The sequence below is a fragment of the Bubalus kerabau genome, chromosome 19 (assembly GCF_029407905.1).
Source record: "Bubalus kerabau isolate K-KA32 ecotype Philippines breed swamp buffalo chromosome 19, PCC_UOA_SB_1v2, whole genome shotgun sequence".
NCBI lineage: Eukaryota > Metazoa > Chordata > Mammalia > Artiodactyla > Bovidae > Bubalus > Bubalus kerabau.
In genome coordinates this window covers 45,783,751-45,803,963 of record NC_073642.1, presented here as the reverse complement: position 1 = coordinate 45,803,963, position 20,213 = coordinate 45,783,751, and the positions used below count along the sequence as shown (strand labels likewise).

General features: G+C 37.4%; 2 protein-coding genes across 8 annotated transcripts in view; one reads left to right on the top strand and one right to left on the bottom strand.

The window, feature by feature from the left end:
- LOC129633828 (signal recognition particle subunit SRP54) overlaps positions 1-14,381 on the bottom strand; it is a 67,733-nt gene extending 53,352 nt beyond the window's left edge. For 2 of the 3 annotated variants that reach the window (XM_055555775.1, XM_055555771.1), the window contains exons 1-4: positions 14,085-14,381; positions 4,475-4,585; positions 2,222-2,313; positions 1,190-1,274 (exon numbers count right to left, since the gene is read on the bottom strand). In XM_055555775.1, the coding sequence (XP_055411750.1) occupies positions 1,190-1,274; positions 2,222-2,313; positions 4,475-4,552 (255 nt within the window). In that variant the 5' untranslated portion in view covers positions 4,553-4,585; positions 14,085-14,381. Of the gene's footprint in view, positions 1-1,189; positions 1,275-2,221; positions 2,314-4,474; positions 4,586-8,863; positions 9,001-14,084 lie in introns of all 3 variants that reach the window. The other variant, XM_055555772.1, reaches the window with a different exon arrangement.
- Positions 14,382-14,443: 62 nt separating this feature from the next.
- The window catches only part of LOC129633830 (uncharacterized), a 30,259-nt gene continuing 24,489 nt past the window's right edge, over positions 14,444-20,213 (top strand). For 2 of the 5 annotated variants that reach the window (XR_008705319.1, XR_008705318.1), the window contains exon 1: positions 14,445-14,887. Coding sequence is in view for 2 of the 5 variants with exons in the window: in XM_055555779.1 (XP_055411754.1) it covers positions 14,791-14,887 (97 nt within the window). In the remaining 3 variants the exon portion in view is untranslated. Of the gene's footprint in view, positions 14,888-20,213 lie in introns of all 5 variants that reach the window. The other 3 variants (XM_055555779.1, XM_055555778.1, XM_055555780.1) reach the window with 3 other exon arrangements.

Sequence of the window (20,213 nt, the reverse complement as noted above, 5' to 3'; positions counted from 1 at the left end):
GATGTCTTAGTGTTATGAAAGTGTTATGAAAACAGTTTTGACCTTGCTTTGTACACCACTGCCCTAGACCATGAACTTCTGAGTGTAATGCCCAGTCTTCTTCATCTCTTGTTATCAGCAGTATGTGGATACAGCGTGGAATAAAGTAGGCACTCAGTAAAGGCATCTTAACAAAGCACTTGATGTTCCAGAATTGCCTCAAGATGCCAACCCCTAAAAATAAAAATGTTCACTCACTCTGTGCTGACCTCAGGTGTAAGATGAAGAGCAAACTGGAAATATTGGGAGGAGGAGTCCACACAAGCATGGAGATCAGGCCTGGGTCTACCACTAACTGTCTCACTTTTCTCAACCGCAAACCGAAAAGACAGACTGGCTAAATTTCCTCTTTCAGGTTCTGAATTTCTTTTCCAATTGATGAGTCTACAGGACTAAAGTGACGTGTCACAACCTGAGACACTAGATTTTCTCAAAGTACCAATCAGTTCTGTTGAACTAAAGGAGTAAATGAAACTATTCACACAATATAGGGGGAAAATACCTGGAGACCACTAACAGGTACCTGTTGCTCCTTTAAAAAAAACTTTTTTTAGTTCCTTTCTTTTCTGCCCCTACCATTAGACTCAAACATATTTTCAAATGCTCTAAGACTCTCATCATAATTTTCATATCACCAGCAGCAATATCAGTTCTAAGGTGGGACAAGGCAATAGAGTATAACTTGTAAAATAAAATTTCACTGACTCAAAATTGCTTAAAATCTAGGCAAGTGTAGGATATTCTATCTTTTAGACACAATAAAAGTGTAGAAAAGAACTCTTTCCAAGAGTGACTTTCTGTACAAAAGTAGGACCTTCAATAGGCAAAACTTGATATTAAAGAGAATAAACTTAGAGAGGCTCTTCCATCAATTAATATATAGTGAAGCTGTACTTTCTATAACTTGCTTTAGCATTTTTTTGTAGGAGTAAAATACCAGCCTTCACATCTGTACTCAGAATTTTAGTCTACAATAAAAAAAAGTCTACAATTTTGTATTCAGAAAAGTTAATTATCTTTCTATTAATATTTTTAATACAGATAAATATTCCATAAAAACATTAAAAAGCATTCTGAAATGCATTCCTGTTTGCCGTGCTAATGCAGTGAGTGTATAGAAAATCAAAGCACAAGCTAGATATACTTTTACCTTAACAAGTTCTTTAAATACTGCATGCTGAATCATTTTTCTTTTGTTAAGACCAGATGCCATCTCCTCAAGATCAATAGCAGACCTTCATAATGATGGTTTTTGAGGATAAAAAGGGGAAAAAGTCAGTTAAGACACTTAAAAAAATTACCTTTTGCCCCAAAGAATGTAAGAATATCCAATCATTTATATTAATATTTTTCTAACTAACATGCATATAATTACTACAGAGTCATAAGTTCATACCATAAAGAATTTACCATGAAATATTAGATATATGACTTTGGTTAGTTTTTCAAGGCTTATTTTTTGAAAGTCCAAATGTATTAATTTTATTTTTCTTGCAGCATACAAAATTTATACATGTTTATACCAAGCAGCAAATAGGATTACTTCTCGCGGTCCTAAATGCTTAAATGCTAGTAGTCCTGTATTTAACACCCAGTCTGACAATACAAGAAGGAGAGGGGATGGCCTGAGCATGAGGAGGGCTAGGACTGAAGCAGCTAACTGAAGTGCCCTCCGTTATTCTACGTGCTCCACCCCAGCCAGTGCCTCTCCCAGTTAACACAATAACTAAGACCACACACACTACTCCTTTACCGAATATGGACAGAGCAACCAAAAGGGGATAAAAAAGAATACAATTCTCTAATAGTGAAGGAGGCTGATTAATGCCATCTTTAGTCTGAAGAGGATTAAAATGGCACCACTTTTCTTTAAGGACTCTGAATTGCTAACAAGCTTTTCTGTCAAAATACTATACAGTATATGATTGAATCCGTTCAGATAAAGGAGTAGTAGAACGGAAAGAACTCCATAATTAAATGAAAGCCACATGTAGTTTATTCTTTGAACCATTATTATGGAAATGCACTATAAAAAAAGTCTTTCAACATATGAGTTCTATTCGTTCCCAGTGCTATATAGCAGAAACGTTTTGTAATGCAGCAGACTTTTCTAGTTAGCTCCTCATCCCAGTAAACTAAATTTAGTTTTGCCTGTTTTTTACCTTTAGCTTAATTAACTTACTTTACATTTTCTCTTAGTTGCTTCACTAGTTTAATATTAACATCTGCTTCTAATAATGCTGTGCATACTTCTTTTAGCATAGCATTTAACACCTGCAAATAAATAAATAAAACTTTTAAAAAATTCATTTCAACCATATAAAAACATTGACCAGTCATCAACCATACAACCATGACTAATTAAAAACCATAGTATACCATTAGAGAGGGAAAAGGTTTTCAGTTAGCCTTTGAGAGAGATTTTATTAAATATCTAGTCATTTTGTCAAAATAAGACATTCCAGGGAATTCCCTGCTGGTCCAGTGATTAGGACTCTGAATTTCCACTGCAGGGAGCATGGGCTAGATCCAAGATAGGGGAACTAAGATCCCACAACTTGCAAAGCACCACTTAAAAAAAAAAAAGACATTCCATTTCATTTTATTCAACCAGGTATTAACCACAATTTTTTCCCTATATTAAAGTAGTAATAGTAAAGACAATATACAAGTCAAAGAAAGTTACTATACAATACATGTTGCCACTGAAGTTTTCTATGCCACTGAATTCCTGTTGCTAATACGCAGCAACATCTTCTCAACTGGACTACCATGGAGGAAAATGTGACAAAAGAAAATGACCCAGTCTGACCTACTAGCCTTTACTATTTTCACTCAGAGCAGAGGAACAAAGTTGAAAAGAAAACCATCCTCCATTAATAACTCACTATCATCACATATTTGTTGAGTTGCAAGGCACTGTAGTTAAAAGATCACAAACGATAAAAAAGTCTTTAAAAAAGATGAGCCTTAGCTGCTCATGGAAATAGCTGTTTACACATTAGAATGCAATACACTTCACGAGGATAGGGATTTTAGTCTATTTTGTTCACTGCTATATCCCTGATGGCAGCAAAAAAGTTTGCAAAAATGTAGGCCCTCAAACACTTCTTGAATGAATTCTCATCTTCAACTTCTGTCATATGTCATATAGCAGCTTATCAGATTTCTCTATCTCTCACTAAAGGGATTTGATAAAAATGGAACTGATCTTTCATTAGAGGGATTTCTCCTTGTTAATTCCCTAGTAGCATAGTATCAAGAATAGAGAAGCTGCCAATTTAAGCAACAGCTGTTATTTTACTTCCCACCAACTTCATTTCCTTGGTTTCTTTTCTTTTTCTACTATAAATACAAACAGCATAACGGTTATAAACAGGGAAAACTATTTGAAAAGCTGTCATTTTATTTATTCTGAATTCCAAAGACTAGTGTTTTAAATTATGATTTATTACTTAATATTAATTATTATAAAAAGCTGTGTATGTGGAATTAGGAACAAGATTTTAATACTGGTTCTTCCAATAAATAAATATGTAAAACTGACTTCCTACTGCTGTTAAAAGAGAGGCTTGACTAGCTGAGCTCAAAGATGGTCCCCAAATTATTTAATTCCACTAGCTTATTAAAGTATTGATATCAAATTTTGTATTAGAAGTTTCTTTAAACCTCCAAGTTAGAAGATACTTTTAATCTATTATTTCATTTAATCTTTAAAATCATCCTGAAAGGTAAATGCTATTTTCTCATTTTAAACATTAAGAAATTCTGAATTTGACTTGCTCAAATTTCTATGACTTGTTTAACAGGACACTAAACAAGGTCTTCTAAAACCAAAATCAGTACTTTACCACTAGAACCACAAAATGTAAAATATACTTGTGGACTATAATCATCTTCTTTCAGTTGACAAACCTTTAATATACGATGGGGGGGGGGGGGGCAGGAGGATGGGAGCAAGAAATACCTTATACTTAAAACCAGGAGGAAAAGTATTTCAGATATCATATTAAGGAGTCAGCTTACAAAACCTCCAAAAAACTAAGAGAGGATTTCAGAGAAAATGAATCAAAGTAGCCAAAATGGAAATATTAGCTTTATATAAGAATGTCAAATAAAAGTCAAGCAAAAAAGATCAGATATATGCATGTCTAATCAAGAAGGAAGAAGGAGGATACTAAAGTTATAGGCCTGTATTAAGAGAAAGCAAAAGCATATTTCCAGACCTAAGCCATTTTTGAAATATAAAACGTTATGTCATTATTACATATAAGTTAAGGTGGGGTTTTTTTGGTAATTCATTATAGAAAGTTGAAATTAACATAGTCAATTTCTCATAAAACACAATACTATACCCATTTATGGGTTTTATCTAGAAGTAACTATATATCTGCAATGCTAGTGATGATGTGCAATCACGTGTGTTTTTACATACCTCTTCATTGATAATGGTGGCATTGCTCAATGAGCGCAATGCTGATGTTATTTTTCTTCCAAGGTCTGCTAATACCATCTTGAAAGCTTTAAGATGTAATCACAAGAAAATCTAGGAAGGAAAAAAACTAAATAAAAACATCTGAAAACAATATCAGTTCCCATAAATGAAAACTTCTAAAGAAGAGTAAGTTCAAATTAAAGTACTTGAGTGTTTAAAATACAGTAACTTCAAATTCTACAGCCTCAACCTGCATCTTCAATACTGTCAGGTCCAAAAGCTAAAGGTACCACTTGGTTACAATGCCTTATATTTGAATACTTAACTGGAATATTCTTTATGAATCAGTAAATTTTATATAATGCTTTATATCTGAATACTTAACTGGAATATTCTTTATGAATCAGTAAATTTTATATATCAGACAATACAATTTGAAGAAATGACATTTCAAATTAAATCTGTTCTCATTTTGGACATAGTTGTCAATATGAATAACTGACTAATGTGCTACGTACATTCTTTTTTTATGTACATTCTTAAATGAAAAAAAAAAAAAGGTGAGAAAGAACAAGAAAAAGGTGAAATCTCCACCCAGGAAATATCTTCTAATTAAAGGACACATTCTGATTCATGCTCTAAGCAAAAATAAAGCTTTAAAATTAGTAAATCACTTAACTTTTCATAGATACTACATTATCTCGTTCATTTTCTTGACAACTAAAGAAAGAGGTATATATTAATAAGTTGTTCTTGATTCTCCAACTCTAAAACAAGATAACCTTCAAGGTGCCTTCTAGCCCTTAAAATGTTACAATTTCATAAAATACGGAGATGTACCTATTACATGTAAATCAGGATGCACAAAGTTATGGATGGTAAGCAGGTAAACATGACTTGCAGTTCCTGCCCTCAAGTTGTTTACTAGCTAGCAAGACAAGGCACATCAATGAGCAGCAAAATAAAGTAAATCTAAAAATTCCTCTGCCTGACTGCCTAGTTTTTTCTGCCTTCAGAATCAAATTGAAACATCAGCTTTTTCTGGGTCTCAAGCTTGCCAGACTGCAGACTGGAAGTATGCCATCTGCTTAGCTATCCTGGGTCTCCAGCTCGCCAACTCACCCTGGGGATGTCAGGACTCATCAGCCTCCATGATTGCATGAGCCAATTCCATATAATATATATAAAGAGTTTCATGTATGTGTATGTGCGTGCACATGCATGCACATGTATACACACATCCTATCAGTTCTGTTCTGTGGAGAACCTTGACTAATACCAGTTAAGTAGTAGTTCAAAGCTAGAAATAAATGCTTATGGTCAAAAAAAACACGTTATGGTCAACTGCCAGTAATTATAAAAATTATACATATATGTAAAAATAAGCTCAGGTAGACACAACAGGCTTTATTGAGAAGGCTGTAATGAATTTGATCCTGATACAGGGAAGAAGTCAGATAGGTGGAGAAGAGGACAAAGGGAAGTTTGAAGAAGGTGAAATGGAACAAGCAGAAATGGAGACATGGAAAAGCCTGGGACATATTTGTCCTTTATGTATGCACTGTACTCAAAAATTATTGAGCACTATTTGGAAGATAGTAAAAAAAACATTCCAGTCAGGACAGAAGGCTATACAGTTAGAAGGAAATACAGGGTGTAAAGGGCTCTGAAAACCAGGCATCAATTGTCCAACATAAGCAATACTGGAAGAAGAGTTCATGGTTCAAAACAGCTGTTTTGGTTAACTATTCCAAGCTAACTGGTCTAATGTAGTAAACCAAGATTATCTAGACTAGATCCCATCTACAGACTAAACAGCTGACTCATTCAACATAGAGAAAGTGGAAAGATGAGGGAAGTCAAAGGAAGCAGGCAGGGAAAAGGCACTCAAAGACCTGTCACTGGCAGAGACATTCCAAGCTGAGCTGTACATTAAACATCACACTTCTATTCAGGTAAAATCTGATAATTTAAAAACTAAAAACTTACTACCAACACTTGATGGAACTGAAAAAATACCATGTTATACCAAAAATACTTACTTTTTTTTTTTTTTTTTAACAATTACATGGTTATTTAAGCAGGAAAAGCAACCACTTTGTAGAAAAGATCCAGAAGTTTTAACTTCTTATCCCAAATCATTATACTAAATTATTATTAAGTTAGTATTCTTCAGGTAAGAGATACGGTTCAGGGATTTCAGCTTATATCCTTTACCACAGCACTACCAGGGGTAATATAATCCTAATTATGACACCACAATTAGCTCTTTTAGAGATCATATCATAAATAGACCATCCTTCATTTTACTTATTTTTTCATCCTCCATTTTAAAAAGCTATACTAGTTAACTCTTATCTTCCTATGTTGACTGGCTCTTTTCAATTGAAAAAAAATTTTCTGTGAAGTTTCCCAACACAGTTTTCCTTATATAAATTACTTATTAATAGCATATTTTTAAATATATTTGCCTGATTACAAAAACCTACACTTCAGTAGGGGGGAAATAATATCTAATAATAGCTTTTATTTATAAAGTGTTTTCTCCACAATTTCCAAAGATGTGTTTCTGAAAACTCTGGTATCAAAATTCTGTTCAAAACCTCAATGACTTCTCATTTCACGCAGAGGTAAAGTTCTCAGAATGGACTGTAAGGCACTTACGCACTTCTCACACACACACACACACACACACACACACACACACACACACGATTTTGTTCCTTGCTGTTGATGCTGTGCTGAAGCCCTAGCAGGCATGTTCATCCTCTGGTTACCAATACAGCCCCTCGCTCATCTCCCTCATACTGTTGTTGTCCAGATGCAATTTCTCAATGAGGCTTTCCCCTACCACTTGTTTAAAATCGCAAACTCCCTTCTCTTTCTCTCATTGTTTTGTTACCAACATGATTTACTGACAGCTGACCCTTTAGCAAAGGGAGGTTAGTGGCACTGGCCCATTCCCCATCCTAGTAGAAAATCCAGGCACTGCCATCTCTGCCTCAAAAACCAAGGAACTGACAAATGACTTACCCAAAGAGAGGCAGGAAGTTGAAACAGCTTGGAGGCAACTGTCTCAGATCCTAGTTCTTATGATTCCACAAACTGTGGTCTCTAATTGTTGAACAAACTTTTCCCCACACTTAATTTAAAGGTCTATAAACTGAAAATACAGGTACTGGGTTGCCCAAAATGTTTGTTTGTTTGTTTTCCATAAGACACAGTAGAAAAACACAAACAAACTTTTTGGCCAAATAATACTATATTTATTGAAAAAAATCCACACAAAAGTCGACACACACAGCTGTCGTCCTATCCCTGGTCATCAAGGATTAACTACACATTATTGCCGTCTATCTCCCTCAACCAAAATGTAAGTTGCATGAGGGCAGAGATGTTTGCCTTTTTTGCTCTCTCCTATGAGCTCACTGCTTTATTTACCCTCAGTCTTTTCTAAAAATGAACTTTATGGATGAATGATGTATTTAAGACCTTAGTTAAATAACAAAACTAGGGAGCCAAAGTCACAAATGGCCTTAAAAATATCTCTCAAAAGACCACATAAATTAACCGATGAAGATAACATGACAATCAAGAAAATCAACAACCTAGATAATTGACATTGTTCAATTAGTTTTCATTTGCCTTATTATAACTTTTCAGAAGTTCCAAGAAGACTCTTAAAAACTAACTTTGCTTTGTTCTAATATGCACACTAGAATACATATATCTTTTACTGTTAATGGCTAACCCTATAGCTCAAATTGGGATAATTTACAATTTAAGCACACTCACTCAAACTTCTCTGGGCTAACTAAAAAGATTTAGAGAAGTAAATATGTGTATACATGTACTAGAGTTTCACAAAAGGAGAATCTCTACTTAGATGGGGCCGTTGGCAAGGTAAGGGATTACAGTATAGCAGTTCATACAGTTTAACATCTATTATCTCATTCCACCCTCACAACAATTTTACCATATAAGCAGGTGAAAGAATGGAACAGCCATTCCCTACCCAATAAAAAGCATAATGACGTCCTATAGTCCCTTGGGTATACAACCTTAGGTCTGAGAGTATAAATGATGCTTTAGACGACTGAGTTGAAGATCCTTGCTGGCAAACTCCTGGAACAAATTTTGCTGCCATAATACAAAAGAGGAAATCATATTTTGAAAGCAAAAATGCACATTCCTCTTCAGAAGAGTAATAATTGCAATATCCAGAAAGAATTGATAAGTCCACTGCAATCAGGATGCACAAGGACTGATCTTGGCCCATCACACTTTCTCCTAACATGAATCTAAGAGCTGGACAGTGAGGCAGTAGAAACAGGCTCAAGTTTGGAGTGCCCTAGGTAAGGCAGGCACAGGGCCAAGAATCATACTTACCTGCTACAGCATGAAGTACTGGAAAGAGCATGGGCTTTGGAGTCTGACAGACTTGGATTCAAATCCCAGCTCTGTTACATACTGGCTGGGTTACTTTGGGCAAGTTACTTAATATCTCTGAGCCTCACATTCCTTACCTGCAAAATGGAGATAATACCATTATCAAGGTAGTTACCCTGAAAGGCTGTTGTGAGGATTAAATGAGACAGTACGTATAAAACTGCCTGCAAATGCACAGTATACTAACTGTTATTTTCCTTCCTTTCTTGATGATGTCAGTTGCCTTTCCCTATAATGCTGAGTTGTGAATAAACTGGAACATTTCTGAACATTACTAAAGTGTCTGTCCTACTACCCAGGAATCACTCCCCCAGAATCTTTTAACATTAAGTGCCAATTTCATGTACTTGGTTATTCTTCAACAGAAGCTGGAATGCCCAAGCAGCCATTTTTCTGTGCATAAACAATTAAAAATAGTCCTGCCAGAACCCTGCCCAATCTTGGATTATATAAACAGACTCTAATGATTAGATATTCCAAATCTTATTATAATGAAAACACCTATTAAAAAATTCTTCTACCTACTAGGCTCCTCTGTCCTTGAAATTCTACAGGCAAAATAAAAAAGTTCTTCTATGCCCTAGTTAATGACTAATTTATTGGATCAATATTACACTAAAGAACTAAACATATAAATATACTATTATTAGTAAATATCTTTAGAAAAATGATTTCTACATTATATACTTTCCTGTAAAATAGTCAATAGCCCAAACCAGTATATGCTTTCCTGATTATAACATTAAACACACATATATATTTTAAATTCTACATAGCATATGTATTTATAGTCTATAACCACAGATAAGTAAACTATCTAACAAAGCAACCTATTGGTATTTTACTTGGTAAAATGATTATATCTGAATAACTAATACAAGTTAATGCCTTTCAAATTTAGGAATATTTTTCATTCTGAATATACTCAGTCCTCTAAAGAAATAATTCATTTTTAAGTTTTGTGATTACAAGAGGATACACGTTCATTAAATTCAAACACTACAGAAACATTAAAGGTAAAAATAGAGTTTTCCTAACCCTCTTTTTGTCCATTGATAACCACCAACAATAATTTGGCATACACTCCTATAGACTTTTTAATGCATTATAATTTAGACAAGTTTTCACAAGAATTATGGTTTGGGAAGGAGTGAAGAAGAAAGCAGAAATGAGGGGAAATCTTTTGTAAATATGTTTGCTAATGCTAAAAATATGCTTAAAGGTAAAAGCCAGATTACAAAACTGCACATAAAAGCCAGATTACAAAACTGCACATACTGCACATAATGTATTTTGTTTAAACAAATATGCAAAAAACGCATTAACCAGGAGGGAAATGTAAATCAAAGGCACAATCAGATACCACTTGACCCACACTGAAATAACTGTAATAACAAGTTTTGGTGAGAACATGCAGAAATTGGAACTCTCATACACTGCTAGTGGGAACATAAAGTGGTACAGCCCTAGAAAACAGTTTGGCGATTCCTCAAAATTTTAAATGCACAAAGTTACTGTATGACCCAGCAATTCCATTCCTGGGTACATCCGAGAAAAAGGAAGATACACATCCACACAAAGAATTATACTTAAATGGTCACTAGAAGCATTATTCACACTAGCCAAAAAGGGAAGGGAAAAAAAAAGCCAAATATCCCTCAACTGATGAGTGGATAAATAAAATGTGGCATACCCACCAAATGGAATATTATTTGATAATCAAAAGAGATGAAGTACTGATACACGCCACAACATGAATCTTGAAAGCGTTGTGCTAAATGAAAGAAACCAGTGACAAAAGGATATCTGATTTCACTTATATAAAATGTCCAGAAGAGAAAAACCTATAAAGAAAGAAAGTGCATTAATAGTTGCTTAGGGTTTGGGAATTAGGGGGAAATGAGAAGTATTAGTGGGCATGGGGTTTCTTTGTGGAGTGATGAAAATGTTCTAAAATTGATGGTGGTGATGGTTGTGCGTGCTCAGTCACTTCTGACTTTTGCGACCCTGTGCACTGGAGCCCGCCAGGCTCCTCTGTCCATGGGATTCTCCAGGCAAGAATACTGGAGTGGGTTGCCATGCCCTCCTCCAGGGAATCTTCCCCAGGGATCGAAGCTGTGTCTCTTAAGTCTCCTCCATTGGCAGGCGGTTTCTTTACCACTAGTGCCACCTGGGAAGCCCTGGATGGTTGCACAACTGTGCAAATACATTAAAGACCACTGAACTGTACCCTTTGGGTGAGCTGTAGGGTATGTTAACTTTATTGTAGTAAAGCTTCTAGAAAATAATAACATTTGTCATCTTTGATGGTGAACAGTAATTTAAATTTTCTAATACATTCTTGTAATTTTCAAACTGTTGGTAACGACTATGAGAATTATTTTTTGTTAAGGGGAAAGTTACTTTTCAAAGTGCTCTTTATGAGAATTAGAATAATGTTATTCTAGAGGTTGAGACAGAATTGCCCCTTGTATTCAGTTAGTCAGTCACTCATTAAACACCTACTATGTGCTCCAGGAATTGCTCCAGCAAGCAAACTAACTTCTAACTTCAAATCAATAAATTACATCAAGTTAACACAGACAAGACTCCTCTGTTAACTTCAGAAAATAAATTAGGTATCATGCCACCACTGACTTCTCTGTCTTCTTTTGCACCAATCAATATTAGAAAATATTCTCTTCAATACAATGATTCTGTTTTCAAATTTTAAAACAACTTTAAAACTCATGTTAACATTAAGGATAAAACCACTGCAACACTTCATGGCTTAATAGCAGAAAAAGTACACCAAAAATTCAATTAGCAACAATAGCTAATAATTCAAAAACACTGGGAATCAATTCTCTAAGATACTTTCTGGCTGTCAAGTCAATCATAAAAAGAATCTTTATGTAAACTGTTACCAGGAGGAAAATTAAAACAAAGTCAAAAGAACTCTTTGGAAATAGTTTGCCTTGAAGCTAAAAAGAACACAGCGTGAAAATATGGATGAAGAGGGATGAGGCATATGCTCAAGTAATGGGCAATTTCAATGGCATTCAGCTAACACCTGTTAGCTAAAAATGAAGTAATCAATCAGAAACTCCAGGGATGGTAACATCAGAAGATTATGGGGGAAGTGGCCTCATCTAAATTCTTGATTAGGAGAGCCAAACAAGGCACCTATGTTTTGAAACACTTCACTGGTTATACTGATGTGCAGCCAGGGTTAATAAGCACTGCATGAAGCAACACTCATTAAGGCAAACAAGAGAATGAAAAAATCTGTTCTATAATTTAAAAATTAGAGACAATGTAACAAAGGCATTGAAGGGAGAAAAACTGGAGTAAGGAGACTACATATTCTAAACATACTCCAAAAGTCTATTCAAGAGATGTGAGCTTGAACTAAGGAAGAACACAAAACAGAGGGACAGGGCTCAAGTTAAGGGTTAATCATAAAGCAGAATCTATAGGACCTAATGATCAAATGGTTATGGAGAATGAAAGAGAACCAGAGGCAAAAATGACTCTGAGGGCTCTCATTTGAATAACCATGTGGTTAGTGATGCCATTAACCAATGAATGGAATACAAAAAGGAGAAGCTGATTTGAAAGTTAAATAGAGGCAAGATTCAAGGGGCTTTAAAGGTTATTTACAAAATTCTACTACTAGGTTGGACAGTTAGTGTTGACTTTATTATTCTTTTAAAAATTGAACAAATACCACAAAATTCAACTAGAAACCCAAGGTCAAAACTCTGAGATAAACTAGGAAAACATGTGTGTAGGACATATGTAATAAAAAGGGGAACGAAAAGAAGGTGGAGAGAGTGAACTTGGTTTTAGACCTACTGAATCTGCAGAAACTAAAATACTATTTCATGAAACAAGGGCTAGAGAAAAAGATGTGGAAATGGTTGGCATACAACGATAATACCATGGAAGTAGATGAGAACTCTCAGAGAGAGCTTATGGGATAAGGCAATGGTGAACCGCCAACTAAAAGGAGTCCATTGAGACTTTGAGAATAATCAGAAGGAGAGATGCTTTTACCAATTCCCTTTGCAAAGGCATACAGAAGAAAATCAATTGAAAAAAAATTAAAGCTACCATTTATGATTATTTTACTGTATTCCAGTGGCAGGTCCAGCATTTCCAGATAGGTGGAGTTACAGGAGTAATCAATCTCTTTGAAGGAGGGCTTGAAGATGCTTTTGCACAGGACTTTATTTTCAGTTAGAAAATACTAACTGACCAGATCAAAAAATTAAGGGAAAGAAGTTGAAGGAAATAGCTCCCCTCCCCTTTGGCACTGCTGTATTCTAGGCATGGTACCAAACATGTTACCTAATCTTCCATTCTCAAACTAAGGTAGATGAGGAAACTGAGGCTAGATTGGAATATCAACTTGCTCAAGGTCACAAATCTTATAAGGAGCAGAGCATATCATCTTTGTTTCCATAGCTCTCATGGCTCTTCACACCTTACTAGAATTTCTCATTACTCATCTTGATTATAATGTATATTTATGTGTCTCTGTATCACTGTGCTGTTAGGTCCTCAATGCCAGGGTTCAAGTCATTCATTTCTGTATCCTTATAGCTAAGAAAGAGTAAACATTTTGTTGAATGAAGCATATGAAAGAACCATGTGAGAACAGCATCAACAACGTCAACAAGGGAGAAAGAGTTTCAAGAAACGGCTAGTAGCACCAGATGTTACGGACAGAGCCACCAGTATATTTTAGGTCGTCAATGGCACTGAACTGATATCCCTTAATCATTTTTGAAAGCCTACTACAGGCGGGACACTGTGTTAATTAGACACAAGTTAACGTGGAAAAATAAAATCTGGTACAAGTCAACAGATTTTCGGAGTAGCAGCCACATCTAAATTCTTGATCAGGACAGCAAAACAGAGTCAGGCCTGACATCGCTTACGTTTAATTTGGCTCTGGCAAATCTGAAGACAATTTTAAAGGGTCACAGCGCATCTTTTAACAAAACTTCTGGTGAGGGACAAGAGATGAAAATGGGCCAGCGCACCTCTGCCTCGATGACGACAGCTGGTGGCCAAAGCAGCCAAGTCCCTCCGCAGTCTCTACCCCACTGAGCAGAACTGGGGCTGCCCCCAGCTGCTAGTCGGCAGTCTGGGGCGGGAAAAAGCAGCCACTTACCGCAAAAGGCACCGCTACCGCCGTGGCCCAAAGGGGCCCGGGAGACCTTCGCGAAGCCCCACGCCGGGGGAGGAAACCAGGAAACGTGGGGATCAGACAGACAGGTGCGACCCCACAGCCCGACTTCCCAAACTGGACAAACTAGGGTTCCAGCGCCCAGCACCGCAACGCCAACTCCCACCAGCTGGAAGCCCGACGACTGCCACCGAACCTTCCGCCCAATGAGGAAACGTCACCACTCGGCGTAGTCCTGCCTTTCAAGAAGGGGATACACTTCCGCTTCCGGGGCACTCGGCGTGTCTCTACAGTGTGTTTACCGAGAGTGTATTGAGATGTTTCTTTGCCTTGATTGGCCTTTGACATTCGTTTCCTATCGCTTAATAACTGCGGCATTAAAGTTAGTATGAAGATAGGAGGCTTTCTAGGGATGCGATCTCAAGAAAGATGTCCAGCCTCCAGGCGCCACTTGAAGAAAAATGACTTGGCTGAGCACCACCAGCTAAGAGGGGAATTATGAAAGGTGGAGGGTAGAGATGTCTCAGAGTAGGGAGTCCCAGGAGCACGTGAGAACTCCAAGGAGGAGGCGGGGCTTAGGATTTTGGAAGCCGAGGGAGGCGGGTTCCACGCCGGGTCTAATCGGGTGTCTGAACCGGCCTCTGCCTGCGCATGCGCAGTGCGAACCTTCCGCTGCTCTGCTTTCTCCAACATGGAATTCCGCGCGGCGCGGCTCGCAGTACTGCAACTGCTCCGTACGGTGGCTCCGGCAGACCTCCCAGCGCTTCTGCAATGGATGCGAACTACCCGTAAGCGATCAGAGCCAGAGTCAAACGGTTGGGGCAAGGATATGCTGTGGGCGCTGACCTTGGGGACCTAGGGTGAGGCCAGAAGCCTTCCATGGGGTAGCGGTGCTGGTCTCTGCTCTGCTACCGGGCGGGTTGACCCGGCACATCGCATACATTGACAGAGTAGGAGTCCAGTTTAGGACTGGATGCAGAAAGACCCGGCTCTGGGTTTTATGATTCCGCTGCAGACTTAGGCAGCTAGAGCCGCATTGTGTCTACCCTCGTTCCTAAAGGAAAAAATGGGAGGAATGCGTTAGCCCACCTCCCCATTACTCCCACAAATTTGCGACTACCAGTAGGATACTACCTGAAAAAGCCCTTTGCAAGATAAGTTTTAGACTGTAGAACTGGAAGTTTTTTACCCTGTAGGCAAAGTCTCATGTAGCTAATCTCAATGTGTGTGTTAGTCGCTCAGTCGTGACTCTTTGCGACCCCCATGGACTGTGTAGCCCACCAGGCTTCTCTGTCCATGGGATTCTCCAGGCAAGAATACTGGAATAGGTTGCCATTTCCTTCTCCAGGGGACCTTCCTGACCCAGGGATTGAACCCGTGTCTCCTGCCTTGCAGGCAGATTCTTTACCATCAGCTACAGGGAAGTCCCAACTAGTCTTAATAGTCCATACATTTAAAGGAGTTGTTCCAGGGTGGGGAGAGAGAGAAAGAGGGGAGGGGAAGACTTTGTTTTGAATAATATTAATAGTAATACTAAAAAAGCACACGTTAGAATTGAAATGTGGTAATTAGGTCGCGTTATTGAAGAATGGAGGTAGATCTATTTTAGCAAAGTGAAACCTGGTGAAAGCACAAAAAAATAGGATATTCCTCGTTTGAGAACTCCGCCAAACCATGCTCTGCTTCTCTACTCCTAAACGTTGATTCCATGTTTATTTTCAGCCAGACATGAACTATTATTCCTGTTTGCTGATGACTCCCAGTTTTAGACTTTCAGGCATGAGGTTCTTCCTGGAAATTCTCTCTCTTTGTGTTGTTAGAGTCAATAATCTTTTGGGTATTATCATTATTATTACTATTACACATTTTGGAAGAACATTTTAGCTACTGCTACTGCTAAGTCACTTCAGTTGTGTCCGACTCTGTGCGACCCCATAGATGGCAGCCCACCAGGCTCCCCTGTCCCTGGGATTCTCCAGGCAAGAACACTGGAGTGCGTTGCCATTTCCTTCTCCAATGCGTGAAAGTGAAGTTGCTCAGTCGTGTCCGACCCTCAGCGATCCCATGGACTGCAGCCTACCAGGCTCCTCCATCCATGGGGTTTTCCAGGCAAGAGTACTGGAGTGGGGTGCCATTGCCTTCTCCGTCTTTTTATCTAAGATGCCAAAATAAAATTATTTTGGACATCTGCTAGTGAGATTAGCCTGGAAAGTAGAGAAAACCAAAGAGGTAGCTTCATATTTTTACACACAGACAAGATTCAAGATTGTTGTTCAGTCGCTCAGTTGTGTCTGACTCTTTGGGACCCCATAGACTGCAGCAGGCCGGGCTTCCCTGTCCTTCACCATCTCCTGGAGCTTGCTGAAGCTCATGTCCATTCAGTCGGTGATGCCATCCAACCATCTCATCCTCTCGTTCCCTTCTCCTCCTGCCTTCAATTCTTCCCAGCACCAGGGTCTTTTCTCATGAGTTGGATCTTTGCATCAGGTGGCCAAAGTATTGGAGCTGCAGCTTCAGCATCAGTCTTTCTAATGAATATTCAGGATTGATTTCCTTTAGGAGTAACTGGTTTGATCTCCTTGCAGTCCAAGGGACTCTCAAGAGTCTTCTCCAACACCACAGCTCAAAAGCATCAATTCTTTGACTTTCAGTCTTCTTTATGAAGAAGAAGATTCAAGATTGGTATTTTTTAATACAAGATCTTTTATTCCAAAATCCCTTGGGTGCCTGCAAAATTGCCATCTACTGCCTGGTTCTGGCAATTGCACAGTTACTAAAATATCCTTGCCTTAAAGATTTTTCAGTTTTGTGGAACCGTTTGTAATCTAAATCTCCAATTTTAGAGGCATCAGCTGAGACTCCATTTTTCCGAAATCACTGAAAGCATGTTTTGGATGATGATTTTGTAAACAAGAAGACCCGACACTATTGCCTAAATAATATGTTTCTACTTTTTCTAACACCACATTCTGTCTTTCTCCAGCAGATCCTGTAGTCAGAGGTGCTCAGGCAGTTTGTTAAACAATTTAGAAAACAAACTGAGTTTCTGAAAAATGTTTATTACAATGAATATCTTAAGAAATAAGTGTCACTTTTTCTTGCTTGAAGAATCCCATGAACAGAGGAGGCTGGCGGGCTATTGTCCATGGGGTCACAAATAGTCAGACACAACTGAGCAACTATACTTTTTTTAACTTAAGACGAAGGAGTATGTTTTAATATAAATCTTAAAAAGTAGTGTAATTTATTGGTAAACCTTTTTTAGGTGGTAATATATACATAATATAAAATTTACCATTTTTAAGTGTACAGTTCAATGATATGAAATACATTTACATTGTGCAGCCGTTATCATTGCCTCCAGAACTGAAACTCATAGTGTACTTTTTTTTATTAAATACAGCACAAAAGATTCTTCCAATCAGCAATTTTTCATTTTCCTAATTCCCTTCTTCCAGGGAAAAAAAAAATTATTGCCTGATGTCTTACTTTTATGACATTTGCTTAGACCTTTGTTAATTATAACTCTCCTTGAATTTTTATACCATTTAGTGGAATAGCAAGAGTTAATAATAGGCTTTATGATTTTGGTTTTGAGCTTCATAGAGGTTATTGAAAGTTAAAAAACTACATATTGCTAACAAGTAAAATCATAATAATTTTAAATACACAAAAGAAAGAATAATATTGTTGGTCTCTGAAGGAATAGTGAGTGGAATTATCATATCTAGACCTGGGGTCTTTTGGAATCAAGCTGATAGAACCAGAATCGTAGACCAGGACAGAGATAAGCACATATCAATGTCTGATATAAACTGAAGATGTAGAAAAAATAAAGATAGAGCCTGTATTTACTTTAGTACAGCTTAGACCAAAGGTCTAGAAACAAATGATCACTAGTATAGGAGGGATGAAAAACACTTCCCTTTTGACTCAGACAGTAAAGTGTCTGCCTACAATGCGGGAGACCCAGGTTCAATCCCTGGGTCGGGAAGATCCTCTGGAGAAGGAAATGGCAACCCACTCCAGTACTCTTGCCTGGAAAATCCCATGGATGGAGGAGCATGGTAGGCTACAGTCCATGGGGTCGCAGAGAGTCAGACACAACTGAGCAACTTCACTTCACTTCATAGGAGGGATGAAACAAAGATGAGGGACAAAGCACACAAAGACAACTCCAGCCTCAAATAAATAAATGAAGAGAGTAAAAAAATACAACAGGACCTCAGTGCATTGACTCTAATCTCATGGTAGAGCATCTGTTCTTTTCTACTTCTTTACATACATACTACTTCGTGTATGTATGTGAAATGGACTCTTGGCTTAGCTTTCAACATATAGGAGAGTAACTACAATCTCTATTAGGTGAAGAGAACTGAGAGCCAGAACTTTGAGTGTGGTCCCCATTAGGCATATTAAAAATTGCATTTTGTTAACAGTTGTCTGTTAACGAACACTATTCTGAAGCCTCTGAATTTTTCCTGAATATGCATATACAAATGAAGATGTCAAACCAACAGCATGTAAAAGTTTCTATTGAGTCAAGTTACAAATACATACATTACCATGGGTAAAATAGATAGCTGTTGGGAAGTTACTATAGCACAGGGGGCTCAGCCCTGTGCTCTCTGATGACATAGAGGGGTGGAATGCAGGGTGGGGTGGGTGGGAGGGTCAAGAGGGAGGGGATATTGCATACTTAACACTGATTCATGTTGTATGGCAGAAACCAACACAACATTGTAAGGCAATTATCCTCCAATTAAAAATAAATTTTTTAAAAGTTACAAAGGATAGAAAAGTGAGGTATGCTATAAGAAAATTAATAAAATCATCAAGAAAATATTTTAATATTTAAGGAAGATAATTGTAGATGACTAGAAGCTTTTAGAAGCTTCTCTGCTTCCTGTATTTTAAATACATCCTCAATGAACAGAATTGGACTTGCTGCTTAGCAGCAGCTACAAAGTTGTTCGAGGTTCTTTGAAATTCCTACTAAATCTAAAAAGCAAAGGCTGGAATCTAGTTACGTTTGTCAAACAGCATACTATTCCATTTCTGTATTGTATTACCACTGAGGAAGTAGCCACATAACTTACATGTTTTCCAATCTTTATTAAAAGATTATGAATTTGTGAAAGTTATCAAGTATATGAGGTAAATAGGTTGTTTTTTCCAGAAATTAAAAACATACACTGGGCAAATGCATACCTCTTAAACAAAATTTTTCTGTTAAATAAGTAAAAATAATTGTACTTTTCATCACATTTATTGTATATTAAAAATGGGCACAATATATAAAAAGAATAATATGAACAAGTAATTTATTCCAAAATGCACTGTTAGATTAACATTAGAAAATCAAGCAATGTAATTCACTATATTAACTAAAAAGAAAAACTATATGATTATCTCAAGAGCCATAAAAAAGCATTTGACGATATCCAACATCTCTTCCTGATAAACACTTACCAGACTAGGAATAGCAGGCAACATTCTCAACCTGATAAAGGGGATCTATGAAAAATCTACAGCTGACATCATACTTAATGGTGAAAGACTGAATTCTTTCCCCTAAGAACAAAAGAGGGATTTGTACTCATCACTTCTAGCCAGCATCATAACAGAGCTGCTGAAAGTGTTAGTTGCTCAGTCGTGTCTGACTCTTTGCGACCCATGGACTGGAGCCCACCAGGCGCCTTTGTTCATGGGATTTTCCAAGCAAGAATACTGGAATGGGTGGCCATTTCCTCCTCCAGGAGATCTTCCAACCCAGAGATCGAACCGGCGTCTCTGGCATTGCAGGCGGGTTCTTTACCCTCTGAGCCACTGGGGGATTATGTGTAACAGAGCTTCTAGCCAATACAATACGGCAAGGAAAGTGGGAGGAAGAAGGCATCTCCTTTAGAAACAGGTTAATGAATAAACAAATTGTGCTGTATTTTTATAATGCAATACTACTTGGCAAATAAATGGAATGAAGTGTTTGTATGTGCAACAACATGGACAAATTTTGCTAAGTGAAATAAACTATACTGAAAAAAGACTTCCTACTTGGATTCCATTTATCTAAACCTCTAGGAAAATGCCAGCTAATCTATAGTGACGGAAAAT